The sequence below is a fragment of the Apodemus sylvaticus genome, chromosome 13 (assembly GCF_947179515.1).
Source record: "Apodemus sylvaticus chromosome 13, mApoSyl1.1, whole genome shotgun sequence".
NCBI classification, from domain to species: Eukaryota; Metazoa; Chordata; class Mammalia; order Rodentia; family Muridae; genus Apodemus; species Apodemus sylvaticus.
The window spans coordinates 72,903,582-72,918,084 of record NC_067484.1 but is presented as its reverse complement, the minus strand read 5'-3'; the positions used below and the strand labels follow the sequence as shown (position 1 = coordinate 72,918,084).

The 14,503-nt window shown below is 39.5% G+C and overlaps 1 protein-coding gene across 4 annotated transcripts in view; it reads left to right on the top strand.

Annotated features, from left to right (window-relative positions):
• Camk4 (calcium/calmodulin dependent protein kinase IV) overlaps positions 1–14,503 on the top strand; it is a 235,520-nt gene that overhangs the window by 98,310 nt on the left and 122,707 nt on the right. For all 4 annotated transcript variants that reach the window (XM_052155453.1, XM_052155454.1, XM_052155455.1 and 1 more), the window contains exon 2: positions 9,713–9,791. In XM_052155453.1, coding sequence (XP_052011413.1) covers positions 9,713–9,791 — 79 coding nt within the window. The remainder of the gene's footprint in view (positions 1–9,712; positions 9,792–14,503) is intronic.

The following is a 14,503-nucleotide window of genomic DNA, read 5'->3' as shown; positions in this document are numbered from 1 at the left end:
CCAGGTAGTGGTGGCACAGGCACTTAATATCAGCCCTTCAGAGGCAGAGGCAGAGGCAGGGGGATCAGGCCAGCCTGGTCTACAGAGTGAGTTCCAGGATAGCCAGGACTACACAGAGAAACCCTGTCTTGAAAAAAAAAAAAAAAAAAAAACCAAATGAAACAAGAGCATGCGAACAGCAGCAGCAGCAGCAACACAACAGCAACAACACAGCAGACAGCAGTGTCAGGGATCACAGAGCAGTGCCATTGTAAGCCCTGCATGCATTCAAGGGTCTAAGGGATACTAACTAACCTAGCACTTCATACCTTTGGTATTTCTTAGCATTTAGCCTCATGTGCAAAGTATGCACTGCATGCTTTTCCTGTTTCTATCTTATACTTAAACTCATTAAGGGTCAGAACCATCCTTTAAATCCTTTATAGTGGGTCCCTGTACTGTGGTTAATGCATTGTTTCATTTTCTTTAATGTGTGCATGTATGTGTGTGTGTGTGTGTGTGTGTGTGTGTGTCTGAGCACACATGTCACAGCACAAGTGTGGAGATTCCAGGACAACCTTGGGCGTTGGTCCTTGTCTCCTGTTACGTTGGTTCTGGCATTGAATCAGGCTCTCCGGCTTGGCAGTGAGCATCTTTAACTACTGAGCCATCTCACTGGCCTCCTTTAGTTTCACACTTTTATTTGGGTAAGGTTGATCCATTTCAACTGAATTGAATCAGCTCCGTTTGAGAAGGCACAGTAATTTCATATTTATACTTTAACATCTTCAGCCTTATAACAGAATAAACTACAGTGAAGTAGCTGTTATAGCCTTTGAAATAATTATATTTCAGATTTGGCCCTATTTAAGCAAGCATGAAGCCTTGGATAGTGATTTCTTTGAATGATTGTGTGTTACTGGGCTGGTCTTGGGCATTTCATTGTCTACCTGACACTGGGGAGATTACTTTCTAAATCAGAATCTTTCTCTTATTTAGAAGAAAATAATGTAATCTCATTAGAAATTTGGAACTCAATTATGGATAAAATGTTACGAATATATCCACTAAATGCTTGCCTGAAGTAGGTGAGTACCTCGTTGTTTAGTCAAGACATACTATTTGAGTAAAATGTAGTGTCCTTTTTCAGTACCAGCGATGAAATATAGCAGCAGTGTTCATTAATCCTAAAATATATGAGACTGTGATTCTCACTGAAAAAATGCCCATTGCGGACTGAGAGGTTGCATGACTGATACATTTAACACTGGACAAATGGTAGTCAAAGCTGCTGGATATTATTTATTAGCATAATAAGCTTAAGCAAAGATGTGAACACTGGATTGCATATAACTTAAATATATTAAGTAGATGGTATCAAATGGTAGGAAAATACTGAGAATGGAGAATAAAGATAAATGTGGCTGTAGGTGATCTCACACCATATTATGACATTAAACATTTGGGCAAGAATTCAAGAATGTGGGTGTTTTTCATGAATATGCATATACTACACACAAGGTATGTGGTTCAGCCTGAAAGGAAGCCCGGAGTAGAGCTGAGAGTTGACTGGGGCTGTGCAGCCGCTCTCTATGGTGCTGAAGAATTGCTCTGGATGCCACAACAGGCTAGTCAAAAAAAACTCCTCTGGGGGGAGCAGGAAATGGTTGGTTAACAAAAGAATGAAAGAGAAAGGGGGAAAAGAATCACACACCCCCACACACACACACACTCACACATTGGGTGGATGGAACAAATCTCTAACCACTTTACATGTATATATACACACTTTTTTGGTGGATGGAGCAAACTTTAAAAAGCTCCCAATTTCACACACACACACACACACACACACACATGAATGCACATACACACATTCACACTCTGGAAGGATAGAATAAATTTTCAACCACTTTACATGCATACACATGCACCCGTTTTTTGGTGGATGGAGCGAACTGGCTCCAAGGACTTTATTTTTTCCTGTCACAGCTTACATATCCTAGCAAAATATTTCCAGCAGTATAGAAATTACAATGTAACTACATTCTATCTTTCTTTTGGTGAATGATTTGAAAAAATAAACTAGTATGTTCCTCAATACCTTCACTTTAAAAAAACATTGCAAAGTACTGGTAAAAAAAAAAATGGGCTGGAGAGATGACTCAGCAGCTAAGAGCACGGATAGCAGTTAAGAGCACCCCAGAAGTCCTGAGTTCAGTTCCCAGCAATCACAGGGTGGTTCACAACTATCTGTAATGAGAGATCTGACGCCCTCTTCTGCAGTGTCTGAAGACAGCTACAATGTACTCACATATAACAAATAAATAAACCTTGAAAAAAATTTAAAAATTTATTTCCAAGAACCCACACTTGTTATAGATTAATAAATATGAGCAAGCAGACAAGGTAATTTTCTCAGCCAGCGGCTCTTACTGGCAGGCAGCAATTTGTGGTTACAAAGAAAGGATCAGTTATTTTATTATTTATCTTAAAAAGTGATCTCATAAAAACTTTAAAAGAATCACAAATCCAAACTTTTATATAAAACAGTCAGTCATTTCTACTTTTAATTCTCAGAATGCATATCTACTCATCAGCAATTCTTATTCAATCACATCAGGAAGCTGAGGGCAAAAATGGAGACAGGAAATCAATCATCACCTAAACAGCCAGTCCAGCCTCAGTGAGTCCGGCCAGCCAACGCTAGTTAGACCACCATTGTTCCTGTTCCCTGACCTCCAAACGTCCCTACTCAACTAGTAACAGTGTATTTTTCTGAACTTCAAATTGCTGCCTAAGATTTTCTGCATCAAAGCCACTAGCTTTACTAGTGTTAGCTCTACTAATAATTTATTTTCGCATATGCTTTCTATGATGGTCATTTATGACAATCTACACTTCCAAGTTCTTTCCTAGGGTGGTGACCGAATCATGAATCTACCCCAGCAGCAACGCCTGCAAGAAATCAAGAACTATTATTGTGAGTGCCGGAGGTACTGCCCAGTGAGGGGCTGGAAGCCTATTAAAGTTTTCGTACAATTTTTAGATTAAGAAGGATGCGAAGACAGCAAGCAGGGCAAAACTCCTCAACATGAGGTCCTCCAGGCGGTTAGTCCCCTGACTCCGCCTCTTTGCAGCAAATCCGTTGTGACTGTGCTAGCTCATGGGCCACATTCCATGAGTTCTAAAGCTATTTATTGTTCCTTCTGCATGGTCCTATAAAGGGAAAAAAACCTAAACCACTCATAAGAAGTTTCATTAGTAAGTGTGAGGCACTGAATAGTTTGAAACAAAGCGAAGGACCTGTGAGAAGGTCGCAGGCTTTTATTCCAGGAGTTGGTTTCTGCCACGTGCTTCTTTGTGCTGGAGAACAGACTCAAGGCTGTTTTTCTCCGGGGCCTGAAATTCAGCACTTTCAAATTTTCAGGCTTTTGCTTCATCTAGGGACAAGGTCTTCAGTAATACTTTTTTTTTTCAAACAAGAAAAATCATTTCTAGAAGAGTGCGGGCATCAGGATGAACATTAATAGCTAGATGTGGGCGGAGAGCTTCTGAAGGATGTGGTAGGCATTCAAGCACGGCTTTTGGAATATGGAGTGCAAGTTGATGACCAGATTGAAGAGGGAAGAGTGGGGCCTCTTCAAGGAGAGTAGGGGTCTGTGAGACGGCGGGGATGGAGTGAGGTGGCATCAGGATGAAGCAAAAACTAAGAAAGATTCCGGTAGACAGCCGGAAGAGTGAGGATGTAACACCAAGTGGACCACGGATCCCAGGAGGACTCAGCGTGAACACAGCATGAGAAGGGGAAGAGCATTTAGGAAACACTCTGATGCCGGGCTGATCTCAGACCGTCGGCTTCCGGGCATCCTAAGGGCTGGGTGTTGTACTCTGACATGGAATTTTTGAGATTTATTGGGAGGCTGATATTTGACTCACCTGGAATGCTTCCAGAAAACGATAGCCCCTCAATTCCAGCCATCCAATTCCTCACTTGTAGGTTGAAAATGTTGGTCAAGCAATGAAGTCGTTTGAACTTTTTTTCATTGATTGTTGAGCTAAGGGATAGTGTTTTGATTTTCATTTGCTTGCTTTTGCTGTCGATGCTGGAGGAACACCTTGGAGCACTATGGTTAAAGAGAACTGAGGAGCTGCCTCATAACTCAAATAGGAAAGGTGGAATTAATTATAATGTAAATTCTAAAAAATTGAGTAAAAGAAAAAATCCAGTGAAATCATCCTGTGGCTCATCCAAAGAAATCAAAAATAGAAAAAATTTAGGGAACATGATTTTCAAAACAATGTATTTACATTTATAAAAAATTTGAAAAAGTAACCAACTGAAAAGTGACTACTGGTCAATAATTCATGGAAAAGAAAGTCTATTGATTAGCATTGATTAATTAGCTCTGTCACCACCTTGAATTAACTCATCAACAATTTCAATATAAAAATTAGCTTTTAGTAAAAGCTTTGAAAATACTTCAATGAAATCTCAATATAAGGATATATAAGTTAATACCTTTAATGGCTTGGATAATTAAATTAAAAATCATCTAACTAGGTTTATGCAAAAATAGCACTTCAGCACATTTGTTCAAGACATAATATATATTATTTTCCAAAATCAAATAGCAGGCTTAAATGTGTGAGCCTTAAACTAGAATGTTATTTTAGTATTTTAATATAAAATTATTTCAATATAAAAATCAGGACAGGGCTAGGGTTACAGCTAAGTTGGTAAAGGGCTTGCTGTGCAGTCACAAGGACCCGAGACAGGCCTCTGTAAGCTGTGTGAAAAGATGGCCCGGCAGTACGGTTCAGCGATTCTAGCACCTGGGAGGCAGAGTCGGAAGGAAGGTCATGTGCCTTGCTGCTGAGCCAGTCTAGCTAAGTCAATGAACATCAAGTTGAGAAAGACTCTTGTCTCATAAAGTAAGATAGTGAAAGAGGAAAACACCTGTCCTCAACTCTGGTCTTCACATGCACATATATACACACAAATGCACACATGCACACAAGCATACACAGGTACATGAATATGTGCAAACATACACATAAACATACAAATACCTTTAAAAAGACATCGATTTTAATTTTACCAATTACTTTCAGCATAGAAGCGCGTTCAGTAGTATTGTGTCTTCATTCCACAATAGCCTTTAGGGGGATTGTACTATAATTCTGAGATCCAAAAGAAACAAGGAGATTATAGATTTGTATATAGACACGTGTGGCTCATCCAGGGGCTTCACTGTTCCAGTCTGTTTCCTCACAGCTCTGTAACAAAATGACTAAGGAGGCCAGAAACCACTCCAGTGAGAGTCTCTTAACTGCTGTGATTTTCATGAAAATCAATACTCTCTCAGAGACTAGCTTTTTACACTGGTTTTCTTGGCCATTAGTGTTAGAAAAGTTAAGCTGAGTTGAAGTTTCATCTACTACGATGGTTATCATCATACACACACACACACACACACACACAGCAAAGTCTGAAAAGTTACGAGCACAAACAACACTATTCATTTCATTAAACATAAAGAGAAGGTAATCCATACTGTAATCGGTTTTTTAAAAAACACGTATAATATTATAGTACATGTATAATCCATCTAATTTTGCAATGTAGTATGTATTATACACACATACATGCCCCTTCATTGTTCTGCGAAAGCTACTGAAGAGCATCTGGGCTAATTTAGGGGTTTGAGGGAAATGCTTGAGATAGGATATTTGAAGATGTTTCAAGTGTGAAGTCCTTTGCGACTGCATACAGGACAATTTACCCTGTCCTCCATCTTCCCAGGCTCCTGAGGCAGATTCACAGGACACGGCATCCTCTTTCAGTCTCCTTTAACACCCGCTCTGGCTGTGTACTGCCTCTGAGTCTCATTCCTGTCTTCTCCTCTTTCTTATTTTAATTAAAAAATGTTTTTCTTTTTTCCTGCAAATGAAATTATGTCCATTTGCTTTCTGAGAGCCAGGAAAACCAGTTGTATTGAAAAGATCACTTACAGATGAAATCTTATTCGAATGGAAGTAGTAAACCAGAAGCTCGGATACATAGGACGCTTTTTAAAAATGGATAGGGGATAGTACATTGCTAAAAGAGGTCAGCAACCAAATTATTCCCTTACTGCAGGGGTTCACAGGTTAGACATTAGCTTTCTCCTGGGTGACCAGCAGGGCATTGGGATCAGGCCACTCTTTGGAAATGCAAGAGAATTGAGACTCAGAATCTTTAACCCACCATATCACAGAGCTTCAGTTGACACCTCTAGATCTTGACTTTGCTGTGTCTGTGTATGCTTCCTGGCTGTGGAACATTGCCTTTGCCAAGGATATGGGGCTTCACAAATTATTAGAGTGTTACTCTTTTGTGAAAGGCAGAAAAGTATTGCCATGGGACCAAAGACTCATCTTTTCCTAGTGTGGTGGTACTTAATGGATGCTGTTAAGTCAAAATATTAATCATGTTTAAATATTTTGAAGCATTTTAGTTTTGTTTGTTTCTTGCATTTGATTTTTATTTTATTTTCATTATGTATGTGTTGCAATAGGATATAGTTTCCTAACTGCCAAGATCCAGGTAACACTCTTCCCTGATAAAATATCTAGAAACAAAGCCATGGTTTATAGGAACTGTCAAAGTTGAAAGCACAGCGTGTCATCCTGCGTTCCATTTTGTTACTCTTTTGTGACTGACAGTCCTATCTTTTCCTTTAATTTTAGATTAGATGAATTATGAAAGATTACTTATAACCATAAATTGACACGTGTGTCTGTGCGTGCGTGCGTGCATGCGTGCGTGCGTGTGTGTGTGTGTGTGTGTGTGTGTGTGTGTGCGTGCATGCGTGCGTGCATGCATATGTATTGGGGATCACATGTGCCTCTATGTGCAAGTCAGTTCTCCCATTACATGAGTCTCTGGCATTGAGCCCAGGTGGTCATGCTTTGTGGCAAGTGTCTTTACATGCTAAGCTGTCTTACAGGCCCCAAGCTGACTCTTCCTAAGTAACATAAAAGGAAGGGAAACTGATGAAAGTCCCTAAGTGTAGCTCCATTTCTGCTGTGTTTGTCTCCTACAAGGCCACAGCTAATCTTTTGCAAAAGTTCCACCAAATAGGAACTGGGTATTCAGATAGTCTTGGGATCCGTTGTCATTCAAACCCCCATGGTCACCAAGGGAACTGGGTGTGTTGTTTTGGAGATCCCTGTGGTTTATTAGAACCCTACTGAGTAATGTGGAGGGAAGTATCCAGTACACCATCCTGTGATTTCCACTTAACAACCCCTCCCTTCTGGGATCAGTGTTGTGCACCTACTGCTTTTCCTGCCTTCTACTTGTGCCTCGTGTAAAAGACACAAAAGGAATGATTGGAACCCAGGATCTGCCTATGAGGAAGAATGCTTGGTGTTTGTCTCTCTAGGCTGCAGTTATGGGTGTATTTCATGTCTTCATCATTAATCTCAACTAACAATGTACATAAATTACCTTGTACATCTTCAGAAATACTTCATTTGGTTCATCTTTTTTATAAAAGCCATTTTAACAGGTGGAACATGACATCTCATGTTCTTTGTATTTGCTGTCTCTGATGACTAGTTGTGTGTAGTATCTACAATAACCAGGCATTGGCATGTCTGCTTTTTAAGAAATGTCTAGTCCTTTTCCACTCTTTGAATCTCTGTGTTTATTTTCTTAATATGGAGTTAAGTTCCTTATACATTTTTGATATTTGCCTTTTATCTGGTATGTTTTATAAATATTTTCTCCCATTCCATTGTCCCCTCCCCCAGAGTCTCTTATTTTAGCTATACTTGACAGAGGATGATTCTACTACTGAACTGTCTCTATATTAGAGGATGGAGTCTTCACATAGGCATAGAACTATCTCTGCATAGATTTTGCATTCAGCTGCTCATTTAGTTTTCTGTAAATACAAACTAGCTTAATTTAGTTGGAAACAGCGCTCATGTGTTCTGTACCCTTGGTGAAATTTTGTCTACATTTTCTAGCAATTGCTGAGAACATCTTTAGTCCCCGAGTGTATTTATAGGCATTCTTACCCCTTCGGGCTCTCTGCACAGCAGCCTGTAGCTTGGAGATGTGTTGTTAGATGCATGCACATTTATGCATATTGTGTTAGTTTGGGGGAATTCAGCCTTTCAAATTAAATAACATTCCCCTATCAATTTTCTGAGATGTACTTTTTTTGATGTTTTCTTTTGTTGAAGTTCTACATGTATCTTTTATTAGTCATTTCATTTTTTTTAGCCTATATATGCCCTCAAACATCAGTTGATTTTTGTTTATTGTATGTAGTTTGTCCTGGTATTAAAATCCAATAAGATGATGTTCAGGTTTTAACTGATATACAAAGTTTAAATTTATTTTAATTATTACTATTGAATTTCAACCTACTACATTGTGGCTATTTTACTTGATTGAGCCCCATGATTTTCTCCTTTGCATTTAATTTTGAGTTTTGCATTTAACTTTTTATTGATTTTTATTTTAAATAATTTATTTTAGTCATTGATCTTGGTTATATATTTTCAGGGTCTACCTTTCAATAATACCATACCATTTAACAAATAGTATGACCAACGTTATTTTTACCTTCACTAACTTCACCTAGAGAACTCCCTGTATCTTGGTGTATATATTTATGGTCTCTTAAGACTTTTCTTAACTTGAAACAACTGTGATGCACCAGACATGACTTCTGTCTGTCAGAAGTCTGCTGTATTGCGTACCTAGGACATATTTGTTATAATTCCTTTACTCATGTAGAGTCACAGGACCATGAGCTGAATGCATCATCAGAAGTCTTTATACTTGGTCTTCAGAGTCTAAAAGGCCTAATTCAAACCTCTCTGACTTTCAGGCCTTTCAGGAAGTTCTTTCTCAAAGTTGAAACTTAAACCAGCTTGTCCTGTAGGTCCCCTCCTGTCTATCTTCCTACTCTCTTGCTTTTAAGTGGCGCGGGAGCATTCAGACCATGCTGTTCTACTTCGTGAAGACCTCTCTAGCACACTGCACATATAGCAATAACCATGGAATACCTGATCACTCCTCAACAGCTTGCAGAAGGGTCGGGTGGGTATTCCCTAGCTCCCTTACCAACTCGAAGAAGTGCAGAACGTTTAATCACGAAAATCAAAACGCTGTTTCTGGAGCTCCCTGCTTTATTTCACTCCAAACACCCACTTTCAGGAATCCTGGGATTCCTGTGTGTGGCTGTTCTTGAAAAACACTACTTTCCTGAGAACTTTATTTAACAGCCCATCAAATGCAGTGACTTGGGTGTGCTACTTTCAACAGGAGGAAGAGTCAGTAAAAAGCCTGGAATTTCATGACAAAGTTCAGTTGTGAGGGGAAAAAAGTGTTTCTGGCATCTCAGGCCAGGATCTCGGATGTACAAACCCCTGTTAGCCAGGAGCCTATCTGCAAGATTTCGTTTGAAGTCTTCAATTGAAGAGTTCACTGAGGCTGGGCAGTGGTGGTACATGCCTTTAATCCCAGCGCTCTGGGAGGTGAAGGCAGGCAGATTTCTGAGTTCGAGGCCAGCCTGGTCTACAGAGTGAGTTCCAGGACAGCCAGGGCTACACAGAGAAACCCTGTCTTGGAAAAAAACAAACAAACAAACAAAAAGCGTTCACTGAAAGATGTCCTCATTAAGTCGTGTCCACAGCATAACACTTTCTTTTTGTCTTTTTCCCCCTCAAGGGGTGCTACCTCCATTGTGTACAGATGCAAGCAGAAGGGGACCCAGAAGCCCTATGCTCTCAAAGTGTTAAAGAAAACAGTAAGTTTATTTCATTATATATTGGTACCTCCAAGAGACCTGAGAAGTAAGAAACCACACTCAAAAAACAAAAAAACAAACAAACAAAAAATACCCAACCAAAGTGACCATGGAGAAGCCAAGCTGGTCTGCTGTCTGGGGAGACCATGGGATGCTTTGAAGGTCGTGGTCCTTAGGCTGGATTCGGCTTGTGGAGCAGGATGTGAGAGAAATGCATTAGAGTAGGGAGGTGAGCCTTGCTTTGTCTGCCAGCTGTGTCTTGGAGAGATGTGTTTGTGAAGTAAGGATACAACCTGCCCTGTAATATGCTTGGGAAGATGATGAAAACGCGCACGTTTGCTCTTTGAAAGGAATCCTCAGCTTCTGGGTTTTCTAAGGTTGGGTGTGTTTTAGAGAAGTGCCACTGTGCAAAGGTTGCTGCTTCTCAGGCTAGACCTGCCCATCCAGGAGCTCAAATGCAGAGGAGAAAGTTTTCACTTCATTTGCCTAAGCTCAGAAACTGACTAGAAAAGGTGCTCTGGATAAGGCTCCTTTGTAATGATAATGAGAGGACCAGAAGCAGGCAAGGTCACATTTTGGGTGGTGTCCCTATGTGACACTTTCTGCCTTATGACCCTTTCTGTTCTCTTCTGTTTATGAATGAGATTCTGGCCGTAAAACTACAAAAAGACAAGAGACACTTTGCTAGCACAGTGTCCCTTTGTCAAATTTTATGTCAACAACTATGGGAAGTGTGTGTTTACGAAAACCCAGTTGTAAAGTGTGCCAAAGAGATTTGTCAGATATTACAAGGTCAGGTGACACCTTTTGCAGGCCAAAAGAGGCTTCCAATCCCTAAGGGCACTTATTGTCACCAGCTGTGTATGTATTGTCTAGCAAAGGGAAATCTTAGAGTTTCATGGATGAAGAACTTCACAGCACAGGATTTTAGCCAAGCAGAAGCAAAATGACATTTAAAAACAATCTGTTAGAATTTTAAGCTGTAGCAAAAAAGGGGGAGAAAGACCCCACAGTTTAATCAGAATAGATAGCAATTTAAGTGGCAATTAATATCCATAAACTTCACACATGAGTTATATAATTTCTTAAGTCAATCCCAAAATATACAGAAATATTTTAATTCATGTTTGTGAGTTTTGCTATATCAATTTCTCCATCAAAAGGTTTTTTGAACTAAGTATTATTTAAATTTTTTGAAATACAATTTCTTATTAAAGATCTATTTTTTGGTATATATCCTTTTTTAAAAAATGGATATTTTATTTAAGTTCTAAACTTTTAAGAAAATAAATTAGGTTGTTTTGGAACTAGTTTTACATGTTATATTTAGACTTGGTAGCTATGTGTTTTCATACTGGTTAAAGTGTTAGTAAATTGGCAAGTTGCCCCCCTTTTCTTTATTTCATAATTGAGGACATTTTGAAAAGGGCAGATTACACAACAGTCTAAGAAATAGCCATTCAGAAATGGTTTGTATGAAGCTGGACATGGTGGTGCACCCTAAGGCTTCCTGTACAGAGGAAGGGTGGTTTCAAGTTCTAGGCCAGACTGTGCTCCACACTGAGATCTTGTCAGAGAGAAGAGGTGGGCAGATCTTCCTGAAAGCCAAGGAAGAGCTAGCATGTGGCTAGGAGCCTCATGTCCACTGGAGCTGTGGGGCTGATGCTGTCACACGCAGTTATTGCTGTGCCAAATGGAAGGAGGAACAAACCCTGGAGGGACCTTGGCTCTGAATGCAATTAGATGGGACCCCCGCTTTGTCTTTTAGGACGAGCCATGCCTGGAGATGTGTAAATGAGAGAAGTAGCAGGCAAAGCCACAAAGAGCAAGTTGCCTCCAGTGTTTAATTCCATATAGGTCACGGAGATGGAAAGTCCCCTTTCTAAGGGAATGAATGGATGCTGTGAATCTATTTACAGAGGCAAACTAACGCAGAGGAAATATGTTCTTAGAGCATTCAGCAAAGAACTGGCACCCAAGGCCAAAAAGATTGCTGTGTTCAGAAAGGTTGACTTAATTATGTAATCTTTTATGTCAGACCATACAAAATTGCTTCAATTAAAACCATTTCTGACCTGTGGTTTTGTGTGACTTGGCTGACAACTATGGAGCCACATATACCCTCACTGAATATTTCCTAATACTCTCATTTTATGATTAGGTATAAACTTAGGAGGCCTTGAGCTTAGTCTGTCTAAAACTATGTGTCATTTATCTATCTTCTTCTTTACCTATCCCCCTCCATGTATGATTTGTCTCTGACCCATCATCCATCCATCCATCCATCCATCTATCCATCCATTCATCCATCCATTCATCTGTCCATCCATCCATCTTTCTATATCCATCCATCCATCCATCCATTCATCTGTCCATCCATCTGTCCATCCATTCATCTTTCTATATCCATCCATCTATATCCATCCATCCATCATCCATTCATCTGTCCATCCATCTGTCCATCCATCCATCTTTCTATATCCATCCATCTATATCCATCCATCCATCCATCCACCCATCCATCCATCCATCCATTCATCCATCTGTCTGTCCATCCATCTTTCTGTATCCATCCATCCATCCATCCATCCATCCATCCATCCATCTATCCATCCATCCATCAGTATTAAATTAATAGAGACAGTGAAACAACTACCATAATTTGGTGGCTTAAAAGAATATAAAATTATGTTCTTCAAAGCTGGTAGTGTCAGAGTCCCCAAGGCCCTGAGAGAGAATCTATTCCATGCCTCATGTCTCTTGCCTGACTTCTGGTGACAATAACCCATCCAAATGGCCAACTTGTCCTCATATTCCCTCACACCATCTTCCCCAGGGAATGGGTGTGGCACACTGTCACTCATCTTGTAGGAATACCAGTGCTGCTGTGTGCGAAGCCTGCCCTACCCAGTATGACCTCGCCATAACTAATTGCATCTGCAGGACCACAGTTCTACCAATCATATTATCAGATAGCACATCTAAGGTTAATTTAGAAGTAGTCTTATTTAATATTTTATCTGATTATGAAAACATTTCACATTAAAATGTTAATAAATACAAAGAAATTTACCTGGCTTATAAGTCAGTGTGGTTCTTGACCTATGGGTTGTGATCCTTTTGAGAGTTGGATGACCCTTCTATAGGTCAAATGGAAAACACAGATAGCTACATTATGATTCACAACAGTATCAAATTCACAATTATGTCATAGCAATGAAAATAATTTTATGGTTGGTGGTCATCACAACATGAGGAACTGTATTAAAGGGTTGCAGCATTCGGAAGCACCATTAAAAGTGATTAACTTTTATATAAACATGCTAAGTAAAAGGTTTGTTATCTCCTTTTAGAGTTAATTATTTAATAACAATAATTATGTTTCTCAGAATCTAAACATTTTTTATTGGAATTTATTCTAAGTCATTTTATGGTAATTTTAAGTTCCTTTCTCATAGCTTAATATTTTTGGAGTCATTTATTTATACCATCCATGAGAAAATGATGCCCTATTCAAAGGCTCTACTCATCATTGAGAATCTGTCAGACATTATAGGCAAATGCTTGACTCTCTCAGAGAAAGATTTCACTCAAGTGATGAGACTTTGGAGAAAAGCAACATTGAATATATTCCTATACTAAAAAGCACCCGGGGAACCTTCAGTAGTTATGGCCAGTCGTCTCATAGGTCAGCGATGGGGTTAAACTTCAGTACCAGTCAGAGTAAGCAAGAGAAGGAAATGGATTGATGCACCTTTTCTGTTCTTTATTTCCTTCCCCCACCTTAGTATTAAGCATCCCTGTGGTGAAAAGGCCTGCTGGTTCAGTAGGTGTGGCTTTGATCCCCTTGCTCTGCCAGGGCAAGGCTTTAACATTTTTATTTTGAAGCAGTATTAAACTCCCTGAACATACCACTTTGTTCCTAATAAACGCCTCATTATCTCAAGCGTTAGAACTCATTGGCTTACAGTTGCCACTGAAGGTATTCCTGTGGACTTTATAAGTCCTAAATCAAACATAAAGAAAGACTTGCTCACTGGTGCTGATTCCTTTATGTTTCCCGACCCTTCCTTGCTTTGCTGGCCATGCAGATATGATTATATCTTGTTTGCCTCTTGTGTCTGCACAATATACTTTGTGACAACAGTGAAGTCACACTCAAGACTGTATGAAAGAGATAATTTCAAGCATCACACTTGAAGGTATTAAGCATAACACACTCATCTTGGTCTGAGTTTTGCTGGGTTAAATGGAATCTCCACTTCCAAAATACAGCAGTGGGACAAAGGAGTTTTTTTTCAGAGGTGACGCATGTGAATTAAAGTCACCTTTTATTCATTAAAAACATATCTCAGAATCTAAATGATTTCTAAAGTTTAGACTGTGTGGCTTGCTTTCAAAATAAGTAGTTTGGTATTTAATAAATGTATGCTCACTGATAATTTATACTGTCTCTGGAAATTTAGAGACTGATAGAAAAATGCCAGAAATCAGATAAAATTTCCAGCTGCATATATGGCTCAACAGCTGGGGAGGTTAGTTATATTCTTGTAAGTGTAAAATCCATTCTTTCACGAAATAAGCCAGGTTCAAGTCTGAGGGCTCATCTTTGTGTGGGTCCTCAGAATGCATGGGTATTTGACTGTCCCCCCTCAGAACAGTTGTACACACACGAGGTTTGACTATAGACTCCAGAGACAGAGACACTGTGT